This window comes from Mchenga conophoros, linkage group LG4, assembly GCF_057382185.1.
Source record: "Mchenga conophoros isolate Kocher_MC1m ecotype Shallow Benthic linkage group LG4, M_conophoros_male_GT1.1, whole genome shotgun sequence".
Taxonomy (NCBI): domain Eukaryota; kingdom Metazoa; phylum Chordata; class Actinopteri; order Cichliformes; family Cichlidae; genus Mchenga; species Mchenga conophoros.
The window spans coordinates 14,301,699-14,317,524 of NC_140529.1; the positions used below are offsets into that span (position 1 = coordinate 14,301,699).

At 39.9% G+C, this 15,826-nt stretch overlaps 1 protein-coding gene across 1 annotated transcript; it reads left to right on the plus strand.

Moving 5' to 3' along the window:
* Window positions 1–5,449: 5,449 nt before the first annotated feature.
* On the plus strand, window positions 5,450–13,027 carry LOC146575713 (interferon-induced very large GTPase 1-like). The gene has a single exon (XM_085270549.1). The coding sequence runs from the start codon at window positions 5,465–5,467 to the stop codon at window positions 9,851–9,853; it is 4,389 nt and encodes a 1,462-aa protein (XP_085126675.1). The 5' UTR covers window positions 5,450–5,464; the 3' UTR covers window positions 9,854–13,027.
* Window positions 13,028–15,826: the final 2,799 nt, after the last annotated feature.

Consider the following 15,826-nt stretch of genomic DNA (forward strand, 5'->3'; position numbering starts at 1 on the left):
CTGTTCTTTTTTTTTTTTCTTTTTTTTTTAAAGAGGACAAGAGCGGCGAGGTCTATCGCGATAGTTTAATTTTTCTAGCGAGAAAAAGTTATATCGCGATACATATCGTTATCATTCTATCGCCCAGCTCTACAATGGGGCAGCAACCTAAGTAGAGAAGGCCCCGCGCAACACTCCCCAGCCACCTCCTCCAGCTTGTCCAGATTATCGTCCTGGGTCTTCGACTAACGGACTGACTCTCCTTTCCAGCACCCTGGCATACTTTCCCAGGGAGGCTGAAAACCCCCTATAGTTGGAACCAATTTATGCAGAATTCCATAATTTGTATTGTGGAGATAATCCATCCACAATACGAGGTTAGTCATTAATATACTGCAACAACATTGGAATAGAGCAGCTGCAAGAGAATTCAACATTAATGATTCAATGGTACGGAAGGGGAGGAAGCAAGAAGAATGAGTTAAGTTTCACTTATCTGACTCTTTTGTTTTGCTTAATGCGCCTTATAATCCGGTGTGCCTTACTGTATGAAAACATACAGAGCCCCTCTGATGACATGGTCCAAAAAATAAATAAATTGTGGCCACAAAATACTACTTCATGCCCTCGAAATACTATTTCAAGGGCACGAAATAGGTATAACGTGCACACGAAATGCTAATTTGTGGGCACGAATTGAGTATAATGTGGCAACGAATTACGCATTTGTGGCAACGAAATAGATAACGTGCGCACATCATATTGATACAATTCCTGGACAGCTGCGTAGAGACATAAGCATAGAGTAAGCTAAACCTATACACCATGGACAGAGACAGTATGATTGAGTTTGATTTTAGGCTGGGAATGAGCTACAAATACATTTTGAAAAGCCTGGCAATGCAGGAACCATTATTACGGAGAGGCATTTAAACAGGATATTGAGAGCCCAGTTGCTGTTACGGTCTGTGTGGCAGACCGTGGGTGTGTGGGGAAGGAGGACCCAAGATGCAGGAGTAAATAGTACACAATAAATTCCCCGTGCGTCTCCTTCTCAGTGCCCGTGCTCCGTGTCTCCGTTCCCGTGAAACTTGTGCTCGCTGCTCTCCCGTTCCCGCACTCCTGCTGGAAAACCACAAAGGCAGCCGTTAACCCACAACTCAACAGCGATACTTAGCATGAACTGACTTTGCTGGAAACACTGACGGGTAGTTACTCAATGATCCAGCGTCGAGGAGCTCTCAGCCACACTGCTTTGTAGCTCCTCTGACGAGGCTTGATCAGCGCCAGGTGTGTGTGGAGATCCTTGGGTGTGACCGGTCAACTGGCAGGGCCACACCCACCAGGCCTGAAGATGCCTGTCACAACCACGCCCACAAACACACACACCTGCCAAAACACAAACATGGAGCGCAGGAAAAGCAACAGAGCAGAACACACCCATGTAATATAATAATAATAATCATCATCATCATAGTCCATACTGCTCACAGACCCAGAGTCCCTGGAACCGGGTCCGTGACAGTTGCTTTACAGACGTAAGTATGACCTGGACGTCGGGATAGATTTTATTGTCAACCAACTGCAAGGGCCTGGGAAGGATCACGGTTATTGGTCAAGTGTTTTGTGCCCACAAATTAGCATTTCGTGTGCATGTTATACCTATTTTGTGCCCTTGAAATAGTATTTCGTGGGCACAATTTATTTATTTTCTGGACCATGTCATCAGAGGGGCTCCGTGAAAACAGACCTGTTCATCGACAGTGCGCCTTATAATCCGGTCCGAAAAATACGGTAATTAAACAAAACTCGAAAGGAACTCATTACAGCATAAATTCCACCTGAAATCCTGGAAATACATGATCACTTATCTCTCTTAAGAAAGGCCATTGGACATTTTCATTTTGATGGGCTACTGTCAAGACAAAGAAATATCTCCTTTGCTATATATGTGCTATATGTAACTTTTTTCTTCTTCTTTTTTTTCTTTTTTTTTGTTGCTCCTCACTCATCAGCACTAATGCTTAAACACCAAACCTTTAATCACCCAAACACTGATACATGTCAAGGCATCCACAGTCACACATCCATCAAAACCATAAATTCATTATTACCCTTTCTCAACAGATTTTCACCAAATGCTACCAATGCACAATTTGTTGGGATAAAAAGTCACCGTTGGCTTCCTTCTCAGGTCTGACAAAAACAGTCTAACATCCAACTGTTGCTTACAGAAGAGAGTTCCTAGTCTTTAAACATAAAATACGACCACTGACTACTGACTGACCCTGCCCTGCAGAGCTACTCTCTGGTCTCAACTGTCTGCTGTGTTAGGGTGGTCTTCTAGATATTCATTATGCCTTTTCCTGTGTTTTGTTTTTAAATTAATTAATTAAGGAATTTAATCTGGCACATTTATTTATCCCGCAACAAGAATTGGACAAACTCTCTTTTTGCCTTATACAGAGGTCCCTCGCTATAACGCGGTTCACTTTTCGCGGCCTCGCTGTTTCACAGATTTTTTTGTGCAGTTTTGCATGCTGTTTTTTTTTTCTTTTTTACAGCGCATTGTGTTCTGCGTCCTGATCAGCTGTAGACCATTGTCAAACAATCTCCTCCGTGCCGTGTCTCCTGTACAGTACAGAATGCATTCCACTTGTCAAATTTACATAAATCTTTGATTGCTAGCAGTGTGACTCTGAAGTGCTGCACTGTATGTTTGCAAGTTTTCTCCCTAACAAACACAACAATGTCAGCGAAACGTTTTGCACCGTCAAAGGCAGCTGCGGTAGCACCCAAAAGGCAGAGGAAGATGCTAACCATCGCACAAAAAGTTGGACTTCTGGACTACTACTTCCGTAGCATTTATTCATTAATGTTGAATTCACTGGCTATTCCCATGTTCTGGACATGAAAACAGGCTTTGATCTTTGGTTTCATTCTATAATACTGGACTTATTTTGTTTTATATTTACAACATACAGATTTTTATTGCTTTATCGTGTTTGTTTTTAATGCTACATAGTGAAGAGTATTTATATCATTTTAAGCTTCTTATTTGTAAATTCTGAACAGGATTAGTAAGACATGGAGGACCAAGAAAAACCCTTGCAAATAACTATCCAACTGATGAGAATATTGGAGGATTTGTCACATGAGGAGTTTGAAAAGTTCAAATGGATCCTGCAGCAGGATGAAGTCTATCCAATCCGAAAGAGACATTTGGAAAAAGCAACCATAATGGACACAGTGGATAAGATGAAGGAGATGTACAATGAAGGCTTAGTGAAGAAAACAATTGAGGTTTTGAAAGTGATGGAAAGGAATGACCTGCTGCAGAATTTAGAAAACTTGGCATCAAAAGGTAAGAAGAGAGAAAATAAACACACTAAACTGACGTACATGTGTAATTAATGTTCAGTTTGCTTGAAGACTTACTTGTGGTTCCTAAAGTAGTTTCCAAAAGTAAAATGCAACACAGAGCTTTCAGTTTTCCATCCCCAATATCACATGATTAATCTATCATGTCAAAATTATCTTTAATCATCTGCACATCCAGTGCCATGCTTGAGTGTAATATATGTAAAAAATATTGTGGTTTACTACAGTTATGTCAGGGTTATTTGTAAGCTTTGTTTTTTCATTTATAAAACTTAATATTTCTTGAAGCAGGGTTGACACAGTCACACTATAGAACATTTTTGGGGTTTGGCATCAAGTTTTAAACATTTTATAATGAAAACAGGTTTTATAACAATAGACCCATGTAAAACAGAAAATGTCTCACCATTTACAGTAGTTCAACTGATGCTACTAACTGAATAAAATTTTATCTTTTAAGACTATAAAACTGCCATGTCATGTCAACAACCAGAGTACAAAATGAAGAAAAGCAGCTCACTTGCAATCATACCAAAAAGTAAGTACATCCCATCTAGTGGTAACAGGAAGTGTCACGTCTTGTACTTTGTTGTGCTCCTCCTCACAGGTTTACAATATTCACCCAAAATGCAGTCTGAATACACTTAAGACTTTAGTGTGAAAATTCTAAGTTTTAATTTAACAGTCACAGTCATGAAACGTGGCACGCTCCTCGGAGGCCATAAACACTTTCATTTTTTTTTAATCATGCCTGTGGTTTGGGCAAATTGGCTCTATAGCACCACCTACAATATTTCAGTGAAGCAAGGTCTGAGTTCAATCTAAAGGTCTTGGCAAGGCTTTTGACTTTTCATTAAAAGTAGTACATCACAGTTCATTCACCACAAAACAACACTTTAAAAAATATATCAAATTTGAACTGGCCACTCTGTTCTAAATGTCTCAAATTTGACAATGTAGGGTCCTTTAGTTCAGTTGATGTTTGTTACTTTTAGGTTTGTGCACAGTCATATTGACTTGCAGATTCTGAACCATTAAATTAATTACTTTGAAATATTGGCTTTTTGTCATATCTCATTTAACTGAACAGCTCTTGTCATGATGTTGATTACTAGAGTAGCAGAATATAAATAATATGCTGTATGCTGGTACTACAGCAACACAACACAATGAATGATCACATTAAAATTGCCAGGAATTCCACCACTTAACTTCTGATAAGTTTAATCCATTAACTGTAAACCAATGTAGCTGACAGCCCTAGGAAGCTGGTTAAAAATATCAACAGGGTAAAACAATCACTGACACAAGCTGTGGCCATCATTATATTGTTAACACTTTTTGTTCACCACAAAAAATTTTATTTATTTTTTTTCATTCTGTGTTGTTATGCTCTGATTTCTTCAGTATATTTAGCATACTTAAAAAAACAAACAATGAAAGACCAATTAAATTGAGTAGATATGTACAAATGTTTGAGCAGAACTATAACATTTTCCATGATGTAGTAATCTGTTCCTCTGTTAATCTCTTAAACCATTGCCGATCTACAGGTACCCTCAATATGGATGAGACTGAATACAAGGATAAGGTTTGAAACGCTCATTTATTTTGTAAAATTCACAAGGTAAAATGTCATTGTTCTCTCCAACAGTAAATACAAAAATTGATTTATTTGCAGGAGTCATTTGAGTTTTCTGAAGAAATCTGCACAAGGAAACGACATAAGAGAGAATCTAAAGAGCTTGGAAAGAAATGCATCTGCTGTTCTTTTGATTTCTTGAAAACGTTACACCTCTCATCCAAGAGAAAGAAACATAAAAGAGAAGCTAAAATACTACTCAGAAGACTTCACCTTAAAGACAAATTTCAACAGAAGATGTCACCAGCAGACTTCCTTGAAATAGGTCCCCCTGTGAAACAGAGCTATGACACATTCGAGGAAGATTTAGCTCATACTTTTCTTCAGAGGATGATGATCTTAGACTACAGAGCCAGATATATTCTTGTAAGACAAGACAATCCTGATATGAGCGGTTCACAGTCTGTTTCAGTGTCTGACTTCCAATCAGTGATGAAATCAAAACAGTCACATGTGCATCCAATGGATGTTCAGATGGCAGTATTTCACTGCTCAGACAGTTTTCTGAAGCAGAACCTGGTTACAAAGCTATCCCAGTGTCAGTACGCCTTACTTTTGCTTGTCCCTGACCCAGTCACAATGGATATTGAATGTCCTTTGTGGACACTCAGGCAGATAACAAAAACATGGAAGAAAACTCACATCAAGGATAATTCAGATGCTATCACCATGAAGACAATGCCCATCTGCAAAGCTGAGACACCCATGGTGTTTTTCTTTCGCCTGGGTTCACTTCCAGTGTCAAAATCTCAGCTCATGAACACTTTGATCAATGACCGTCACAGCACCTTCTTCCACAGGAACTGTCCAGGTAGCACCAAATCTCGCCTGCTGATGGATGGTGTGGCAGAGATTGCCTGGTACTACCCTGCTGGAAAACCCAATGACTCCTTCACAGACTGCACTGCCTTTTGTAATCTTCATGGTGATGCTCTGTCATTTGAAAAACAGCGTGAGATACTGATTGAAAAAGCTTCAGTCACTGTTATTCTTGTGCCGACTCTGGAAAAAGGCCAGAAAAGTACCACAGTAATCCAAGACCTTTTCAAGTCACCAAATCCTTTGATTATTCTCATTGCTGATAATGATTGTGGTGCAGTTCAAGTGAAAGATGGAAAATACAAAATGGGTGTGAAAGACAGAAGTCAGTCAGATGTTTCTGAAGGATTGAAAGGAATTATCAGAGAGATTTTATATGAACCTCATAGATCCTTCCAGCTTGAAATCATGGCCAAGGTCCCTGGAGTCAGAGTGGATGAAGATGATGAAGTCTGTCAAAAAGGGAAATCTGCTGCAATGAAAACAGTTAATATGCTTCAAAAGGAGGAAAATTCAAAGATCAAAGATACATTTCTCCCTTGTCAAGGCGATCTGTGGCATGAGTGGTGCAGAATAAATAAAGAGCTGTATAACCTTAAAGGAAACACTGAGCAGGAAAAAAGTCAGAAACAACAGCAGCTGATGCAAATAAGACAAAATCAGTGCAAAGCTTCATGTAGTGAACTGATGAAGTCATTCACAGAAAGCCTCTTGTCTTTGCCATCAAAAGAGAAGGAGTACTTCCTGAAATGGACTCAGATCTTAATAGATGCCCTAACCAGTCATGAGATATCTTCAATTATCCAAAGCTCTGATGAAAAGTGGACTGAGCTCTTGACTCTGAAGAGGAAACACAACAAATCTGATCTGTTAACAAGCAAACAAGCAGAGCTTGAACAAATCTCCAAAACATTGCAGTCTGCAATGTTTGGCCTGGAGCACATCTTCAGAGAAATGGGACAGATCTATGAAGCCCATAGAGCAGTACAAACAGCGAGTAGTCACACTGAGTGGGTTAAATATCCTGAACTGGCTGCAGATCTGATGATTTCAGGACACCCAGTGGAGCTGATGGATGGTGATGCAGGTCATGTGCCTCTAACATGGATCTCTAGTCTTTTAGATGAAGTCATCAAGAAACTAGGCGACCAGAGAGTTTTTGTGTTGTCAGTTTTGGGCGTACAAAGCAGTGGAAAGTCAACAATGCTGAATGCCATGTTTGGATTGAAGTTTGCAGTGAGTGCAGGCAGGTGCACCAAAGGTGCCTTCATGCAGCTGGTCAAAGTGTCAGAGGAATTCAAGAAAGACTTCCAGTTTGAATATGTTCTAGTGGTGGACACTGAAGGACTGCGAGCTCTTGAGCTGGAAAGTAATGATACTCTTCATCACGACAATGAATTAGCAACATTTACCGTTGGTCTGGGAAACATGACACTGATCAACATCTTTGGTGAGAATCCAGCTGACATGCAGGATGTCCTGCAGATTGTTGTTCAGGCTTTCATGAGGATGAAGAAAGTTAAACTTTCTCCCAGTTGTGTGTTTGTTCACCAGAATGTGACAGATATCGCAGCTGCTGAGAAAAACATGGATGGGAAAAGACGCCTACAAGAAAAACTGGACCTGATGGCTCAGCTAGCTGCTAAAGAGGAAGTGTGTGATGCTGAGTGCTTCAGTGACGTCATTGCCTTTGATGTACAAACAGATGTGAAATACTTTGCTCAGTTATGGGAGGGAAGTCCACCGATGGCTCCTCCAAATCCAGGCTACAGTGAGAGCGTCCAAGAGCTGAAGAACATCATCCTGTCTAAGGCCAAACAGTCTGCTGGGATCACTCTCTCACATTTCAAAATCAAAATTCATGACTTGTGGAATGCCCTGATGAACGAATACTTTGTTTTCAACTTCAAAAACTCACTAGAAATTGCAATTTACAGAAAACTTGAGGTTGAATATGGGAACTGGACCTGGGTCCTGAGGAGCAACATGCTGACTATTGAAAACCAGCTTCACACCAGAATTGAAAATAGGGGACCTGACAAGATTGAGCGTAGTTATATTTTTAAAGAAATGAGCAAAACATCTGAAAAAATCAAAAAAGATATGTTAAAGTACTTTGAGGATGACAGAGACAAAGAAATGTTGGTTCAGTGGAGAGGCCGATTTGAAAATAAAATAAAGGAGTTCCAAGAGGAGCTGGTGAGAGGAGTGGAAAGAAAACTGGATGAAGTTATTCAGCAGAAGAAAGCGTGTAAAAAGCTGGATGATAAGAAGACAGACTTCGAGGACAAGTTGCTACAAAAGAGCAAAGAGCTCGCTCATCAGTTAAAAGACAAAGCAAAAGATGAAGAGAAACTTAAAAAACAGTTTGATGGTGTTTGGAGTGACTTGGTGAGAGAATTAACTACAAATATGCAACCCATTAAGGACATCAATTTTGAAGATGACCTGGCAAATATCCTTCATATTCTTGGTTTCGAATGGAATCTCATATTTGAATGCAAAAAGAATGGCAGATACAAAACAATATCCCAGGTTGCTGATTACACTGAATACGTAGTCCTTCGCAAGCACCAAAACACAAGAGAACAGGGGTTTGCCAGCCAAATGTATGAAAAACTAAAATGTCAGTTTAAAATATTTCTTGAGCATGGGGACCAGGAACTGATTACATCACTAATAACCAATGTTGAAAACCAGTCTATTCATAAAATTATGACAAAACCTGTAGCAACAAGAGGCTACAGTCCAACTTACTTACAAGAAGTGGCCCAAAATGTTCAGCGGACAGTGACAGAGTTTGAAGAAAACATGAAGTATGCTTTCAAGAAGGAGTTCACAGTTGATCTCCTACTGTATGTATTTGACAGGGCAGCGACTTGGCTTTCAGAGTCTCACAAAAAATTCACTGTGAAAAATGATGCACACACTTACTTGGAAAGCAAGAAAACACAATACTACAACATTTTTAGAAGCTTCTGCAAAGGAAACTCAGCTGCTGTTGTGTTTGGAGAAATGATCTGTGAAAAACTGAAGGTTTCCATTGTTGAAGCAGTCTGTAACAAGACTGCCATTGATCTCGCTGGAGAGATGAGGTGCAATCTCCCAGCATTCAGTGGGAACCGACTGAACTTAGAGAAACATTTGTTGAAGTCACTTGCAGAGAACGAGGACTTTGATGCTTTCATCACCTACATCCAAAGTCCAAGGAAGCAAGTAGAAGCTTTTATCAGTGAGAGAGTAAACATGTACATGTTCAGAGAATACAAAGAAAAAGCTCAAAATATACTCGGGAAAAATGTGGATGGGATGCACAAGTTTGTCTGTCAAGCTTTGATTGAAGCAACAAATAAAGTCAAAACACAAAGAGGAGACACAGACATGTGGGCAAAGGTGTTTTTCAGTTTCCTTAAAGATGAACTGACTCTTGAATCTGTCTATTGTCAAAACTTCAGGGACATAAACAATTTAGAATTTCTTAAAGAAGAGATTGAGAAAGGTCTTGTGTCAATAAAAAAGGAGATGAGTAAGTTTAACTTGGATAAGATGGAGGAATTCAGATGGAACCCTGCTAAAATCCTCATCGATCAGCTGTGTAACTGTTGCTGGGAAACCTGCCCGTTTTGTGGAGCTGTTTGTACCAACACTATTAATTACCACAGTCCTGAAGATCACAGTGCCCCCTTTCATCGATCTTTAGCAATCAATGGTACGAGCTACAGAAACAATGAGATAATGGATATTGAGTTCTGCACAACAGTGGTTGGAAGTGATAAAAGTTTTTACCCTAATGAAGAGTCGGATGATAGGGTTCCCTATAAAATGTACAGAACAGCCGGCAAACCATATGAAAACTGGAGAATTACCCCTGATGAGTCCAAGTTGAAGTACTGGAAATGGTTTGTGTGCCGATTTCAGAAGGAACTGGAAAAGTACTATGGTGTAAAATTCAAAGGGGATGTTGAGATTCCCAGTGAGTGGAAAACACACACTAAAGAAGATGCTATTAAAAGTCTGGGTGAAATGTGGTGAATAAGTCACCACAGTTTTGACGCTGCTGAAAATCATAACAGCATTTTTCATTTGATTATTCAAATTAAACTGTGTAATCATTACATGATTCATCAGTGATAAAACCAGTACACAGAAATCTGCTTAATTAAAATAAATACTCACACAGGAACAATATTAATTTTAAAATGTAATCGGGGGAAAAAGGTTTTGTTTGTTTTGTTTTTTTTTAATTATGTGTTAATGTCATCATTAAATCAGTCTGTCATCACCACAGCTAGTTTTTGAGAATTTCTGGACAAAAGAAAAGTTTTCATGAAGGAGAAATAGAAAACAGTATTTTGTTTTTTTGTTTTGTTTTGGGGTTGTTGTTTTTTTGCTGATGTATTTATCAAAACAAAAGAAATATGATTTGTATTCTTGTGTTTTAATGTCTGCATTTTAAGTTGAAACATGATAAGGAATATACCACACAGCAACTAAGGGATTTATGTTTATAATGTATTTTAATTATTGTCTTCATGTTAACATTTTGATAATGGGTTAATAGATTATAAACTGATATTTAAAGTTGATGCAATCTTTTATAAAACAACAGTAAAGACTGATTACTGCAGTCTGATTGTGAGAGTTTCATTATGGAGAGAGCACTTGCAACATCATGTCAGGGGACACAGACGAAACAATGAACCAAAAGGCTGCTTTAGCATCAGATAGAAGATAAGGACTCAGAGCATACAGATGTCACCTTGTTGATACAGGGGAGAAAATTTGCTATTGTGAGTCAGAGTGTGATGGATGCATGCAACCACACAACTGAGATACTTAGGTAATATTCATTTGGTCTTTTGTCTTATGTTTACGTTATGCTCTAAAGCTTCTGTGATCATAAGTTAACTAATTTGATATTTTGAGTTTACCTGTAATGCATGACAGCACTAAGCTATAGCCCAAATGGTGGCATAGACTTTGCTTTGCATTGTTTGTTATTTTATATAGGTATGTTATATTGATTATATTTCTGCTCTTTCTGAGTTACCTGACCTCCGCTCCAGTCCTTCCTGGTTTGGCTGAAAGAGGAGGCTGAGGGTGGAGCTGGTTTAAATGCAGAAGCCAATAAAGTGGACTGGACCATCTATTGTGATCATGCAGGGGGAATGGGGTTCTTCTTGAATGATGATTAGCTGTTATCTCTATAGTTTTCACCTTTGGTGTATATAATGGTTTATTCATTTGCTATATAACTGGAGCTGTTTCTCATTTGGGCAGGTCAGTTTGTTGAGTTATGTTTTTGTTAAGTGACTTTTGAGTAGTGTTCTGTTAAGTTAACCTCTTTTATGGGCCCACTTGGTTCTTAAAAACTTTATTTTTTGTTATTTTGAATTTTTGTAATCATCTTGTCTTTTTTGGGGGTATAATAAAACCCTTTTTTTTTTTTAAGATTACATTTGTGCCTGTGTGTTCCTGGCTGCTTGGATCATGACACAGAGACATGATGGAGAGACAGAACATTGGTACAAGGAGACATCACACAACCTGCCTTGGCTCAGGTGGCAGAAATTGTGGCTCTCACCAAAGCACAACCAACTTTCAAGAGGAAAAAGAGTAAATCATCTATACAGACTCAGCAATTCATGTCAATGGACCACAATAGAGATGGAGTTTGTTTGTTTTTTGCAGCCAATACTCCAGTCAAATAAGGAAAACAATTGGAAGAACTGATAAAAGCTACCCAGGGAAGGGGCAGTGATGAAATACAAGGACATCAAAGGAACCAAACATGGTTGGCAAGAGGAAAGGAGGCAGCAGACCTGGCTGCAAGAGAGGAAAGAAGGGTATCAAGTACAAATGATCGCTCAGAAGAATCACTACCATCATTGACAGAAGATGACATCAAAACAAAAAGACGCAGGAGCCTACAAGATCAATGAATGGATGGTGTTCTGTTTTCAATATGTTCATATGCTAATGAGACAAATAAGTGTAAAGTGTATTTCTATTGTTAGGAGCAACACAGAATAGTTGACTCTGGAAAGCACAGGATGGGAGGTCAAGTTTCCCCAGCAAAGTCTTTGTCAACTATTGTTAAAACAAGCTCACGTTCCTTCTCATTAGAGCAGAAAACCGACTCACAAGAACATAGAAGGCCTGTAAGTGGCACCCACACATGGCAGATATGGTGGGAAACTATGTGATGGGAATCCAACACCTGCAGTGAACACAACCACCAGTTTTTATGCCAAAGGAGGGTAACTACAGATGTCTGACGTTGAGGAATCTTACCAAAGTGCATGGGTGGGACCCCTGACAGGGGTAACAACACCATAAATGTCACTCATGGTCAAATTCCTCAAAATTTTTGACACCAAGGGCAAATTTGTTAGAAACCGTTAAATTTTCTGCCCAGTACGTGGTCGGGTACTTGCACAATTGTCCAGTTGGGACTGCCAGTAATAGTTATGAGACATGATCAATAGTACAGCAGAAAATTGTTATAGACAGTCCGCATTAGACAATTTTAATCTTGCACAAAGTTCTCCTACATATATCGATGCAAAAGGAATACAGAGCAGAGTTCCAGATAAATATAATAATATTTAACAATAATACAATAACAAACCCCATAGCTTAATGGGGGTTTGAATCTATCTTTGAATAACACCAATAAGAATGTTGACTGTATTAATTCACTACAATGTGCAGAGATTGACTAACTTGACCAGGAAATGCAATAGCGGGTACAGTACTGTTGACATTAAAGTCACTTGTCACAGTCCAGAATAGGATGGCATTGGATATGCTCTTTGTTTGAAAAAGGATTGGTGTGTTCAATATGTGCGTTGGCTTGTTGTATGTATATTCCAAATGATACAGCACTGGATGCGTCAGTTACCAGTAGTGGTGTGCGATACTGCATATTTTGGTATCGATCCGATACCAAGTAAATACGGGCCAGTATCGCCGATACCAATACCGTGTAACAGCAGTCTGGCGAGGAAGGAGCGGCTAGCAGGTTTCTGCGGGCATGTGGTGTGGAGGTTAGCCGGATAACTCGAAGCCAGTCAGTTAAATTAAACAACAGACCTTTATTCCTTTGTCAGCAACATAAGACCATACAAGCCAGGTCTCCACGGCTCTTCACTGTCCGTACATACAGTGGGGCAAAAAAGTATTTAGTCAGCCACCGATTGTGCAATCTCCCCCACTTAAAATGATGACAGAGGTCAGTAATTTGCACCAGAGGTACACTTCAACTGTGAGAGACAGAATGTGAAAAAAAAAATCCATGAATCCACATGGTAGGATTTGTAAAGAATTTATTCGTAAATCAGGGTGGAAAATAAGTATTTGGTCAATAACAAAAATACAACTCAATACTTTGTAACATAACCTTTGTTGGCAATAACAGAGGTCAAACGTTTACTATAGGTCTTTACCAGGTTTGCACACACAGTAGCTGGTATTTTGGCCCATTCGTCCATGCAGATCTTCTCGAGAGCAGTGATGTTTTGGGGCTGTCGCCGAGCAACACGGACTTTCAACTCCCGCCACAGATTTTCTATGGGGTTGAGGTCTGGAGACTGGCTAGGCCACTCCAGGACTTTCAAATGCTTCTTACAGAGCCACTCCTTTGTTGCCCGGGCGGTGTGTTTTGGATCATTGTCATGTTGGAAGACCCAGCCTCGTTTCATCTTCAAAGTTCTCACTGATGGAAGGAGGTTTTGGCTCAAAATCTCACGATACATGGCCCCATTCATTCTGTCCTTAACACGGATCAGTCGTCCTGTCCCCTTGGCAGAAAAACAGCCCCATAGCATGATGTTTCCACCCCCATGCTTCACAGTAGGTATGGTGTTCTTGGGATGCAACTCAGTATTCTTCTTCCTCCAAACACGACGAGTTGAGTTTATACCAAAAAGTTCTACTTTGGTTTCATCTGACGTCATGACATTCTCCCAATCCTCTGCTGTATCATCCATGTGCTCTCTGGCAAACTTCAGACGGGCCTGGACATGCACTGGCTTCAGCAGCGGAACACGTCTGGCACTGCGGGATTTGATTCCCTGCCGTTGTAGTGTGTTACTGATGGTGACCTTCGTTACTTTGGTCCCAGCTCTCTGCAGGTCCTTCACCAGGTCCCCCCGTGTGGTTCTGGGATCTTTGCTCACCGTACTCATGATCATTTTGACCCCACGGGATGAGATCTTGCGTGGAGCCCCAGATCGAGGGAGATTATCAGTGGTCTTGTATGTCTTCCATTTTCTGATGATTGCTCCCACAGTTGATTTTTTCACACCAAGCTGCTTGCCTATTGTAGATTCACTCTTCCCAGTCTGGTGCAGGTCTACAATACTTTTCCTGGTGTCCTTCGAAAGCTCTTTGGTCTTGGCCATGGCGGAGTTTGGAGTCTGACTGTTTGAGGCTGTGGACAGGTGTCTTTTATACAGATGATGAGTTCAAACAGGTGCCATTCATACAGGTAACGAGTGGGGGACAGAAAAGCTTCTTACAGAAGACGTTACAGGTCTGTGAGAGCCAGAGATTTTCCTTGTTTGAGGTGACCAAATACTTATTTTCCACCCTAATTTACGAATAAATTCTTTACAAATCCTACCATGTGAATTCATGGATTTTTTTTTCACATTCTGTCTCTCACAGTTGAAGTGTACCTCTGGTGCAAATTACTGACCTCTGTCATCATTTTAAGTGGGGGAACTTGCACAATCGGTGGCTGACTAAATACTTTTTTGCCCCACTGTACATATGCGGGGATCGGTAGTCGCCACCGCCAGGCCGTTGCAATGGTGAGGTCTGTCCTGAGAACAGAACACGAGCACCATGTAATGGCTGCCACGCTATACTCACACACCCCCTAGGAGACTCCCCCTCTAGTGGTGCTATAAAACAATAAGGGTTGTTACATCACCCTCCCGGCAATTAGAAGGCTGTCCTCAGCCGGACCCAGGTGAACCCTCTCCCGCTACCTCTGTGGGGATCAGGGAAATGATTTTACTGCTACTGTTCATAACCATCATCTTTATTATTGCATTAATCAGCATCGCATTAAAGCATTTATTGAAGCTGTTAACATTACATTAAAGTCTGTATTACAGGTGGTATCATAATCATATAATAATCTTTCATTGCAGGAGCAACTGTAATGATTTTATACACATTGCATTTTGGTGCTTATTAAAGAGTTGAAGCTCGGTCAGTTAATTGATGGTCAGAAGCTTCGTCGCGATGTCCGGCCGATCTATTGAGTAAAGTGGCCTAGAGCTATGGAAGAATTGCATATATGCTTATAATACATATATCACATATAATCTAGAAACAGGCCTGAATAAAGACCTGAGTGTATTCAGCAACCTGCTGCTTTTGAGTTTGCTTGGTAACAGATGACTCAGAATAAGTCAGGAAGTGTACTTCTGAAATGTCTTTGTTTCCTCTGTAAAGTGTGCATTTTTTGGTGGTTATTTTGAGGAGCTGTCTGGATGATGCAATTTGAATAACCAGGTTATTCATTATTATCTTTTATTCATTTATAACTTTTGATTAAGCTTTTAGTAGAGGTTCTTGATTAAAACATTTATTCAACATATTATATATATAATTTCAGTTAGGTTATTACACATATAAGGATGAGCCTCTGTTCTGGTGAAAGGTCAGAAGTGCAACGGGTGAGATGAGAGAGCATTTAAGGTCGAGACACACACACACAGTAGATGGACTCATTTATAGGTGAGAGTTTAATTATATTTTGCTTGTGACTGCAAAATTGTGCCTGCAAAAGAACAGTTTGTTGCAGAATGTGGGCCTGATGTTCCAGACGATAAGCGAGCGAGACGAGCTACAGGAAGACACCTGGGATGGAGACGAGGCGATGTTGTTTTTTCAAACTGTGTTAAAAGTCATTGTGGTTTTGAAACTTATGCATGTGATGACGCATGAGGGGGCGCCATGAATTTCTCTGATGATATAAAACAACTGCTT

Excerpts from the sequence above, each read along its gene's own strand:
- LOC146575713 (XM_085270549.1), top strand. The coding sequence starts at position 5,465 with ATGGATGTTCAGATGGCAGTATTTCACTGCTCAGACAGTTTTCTGAAG.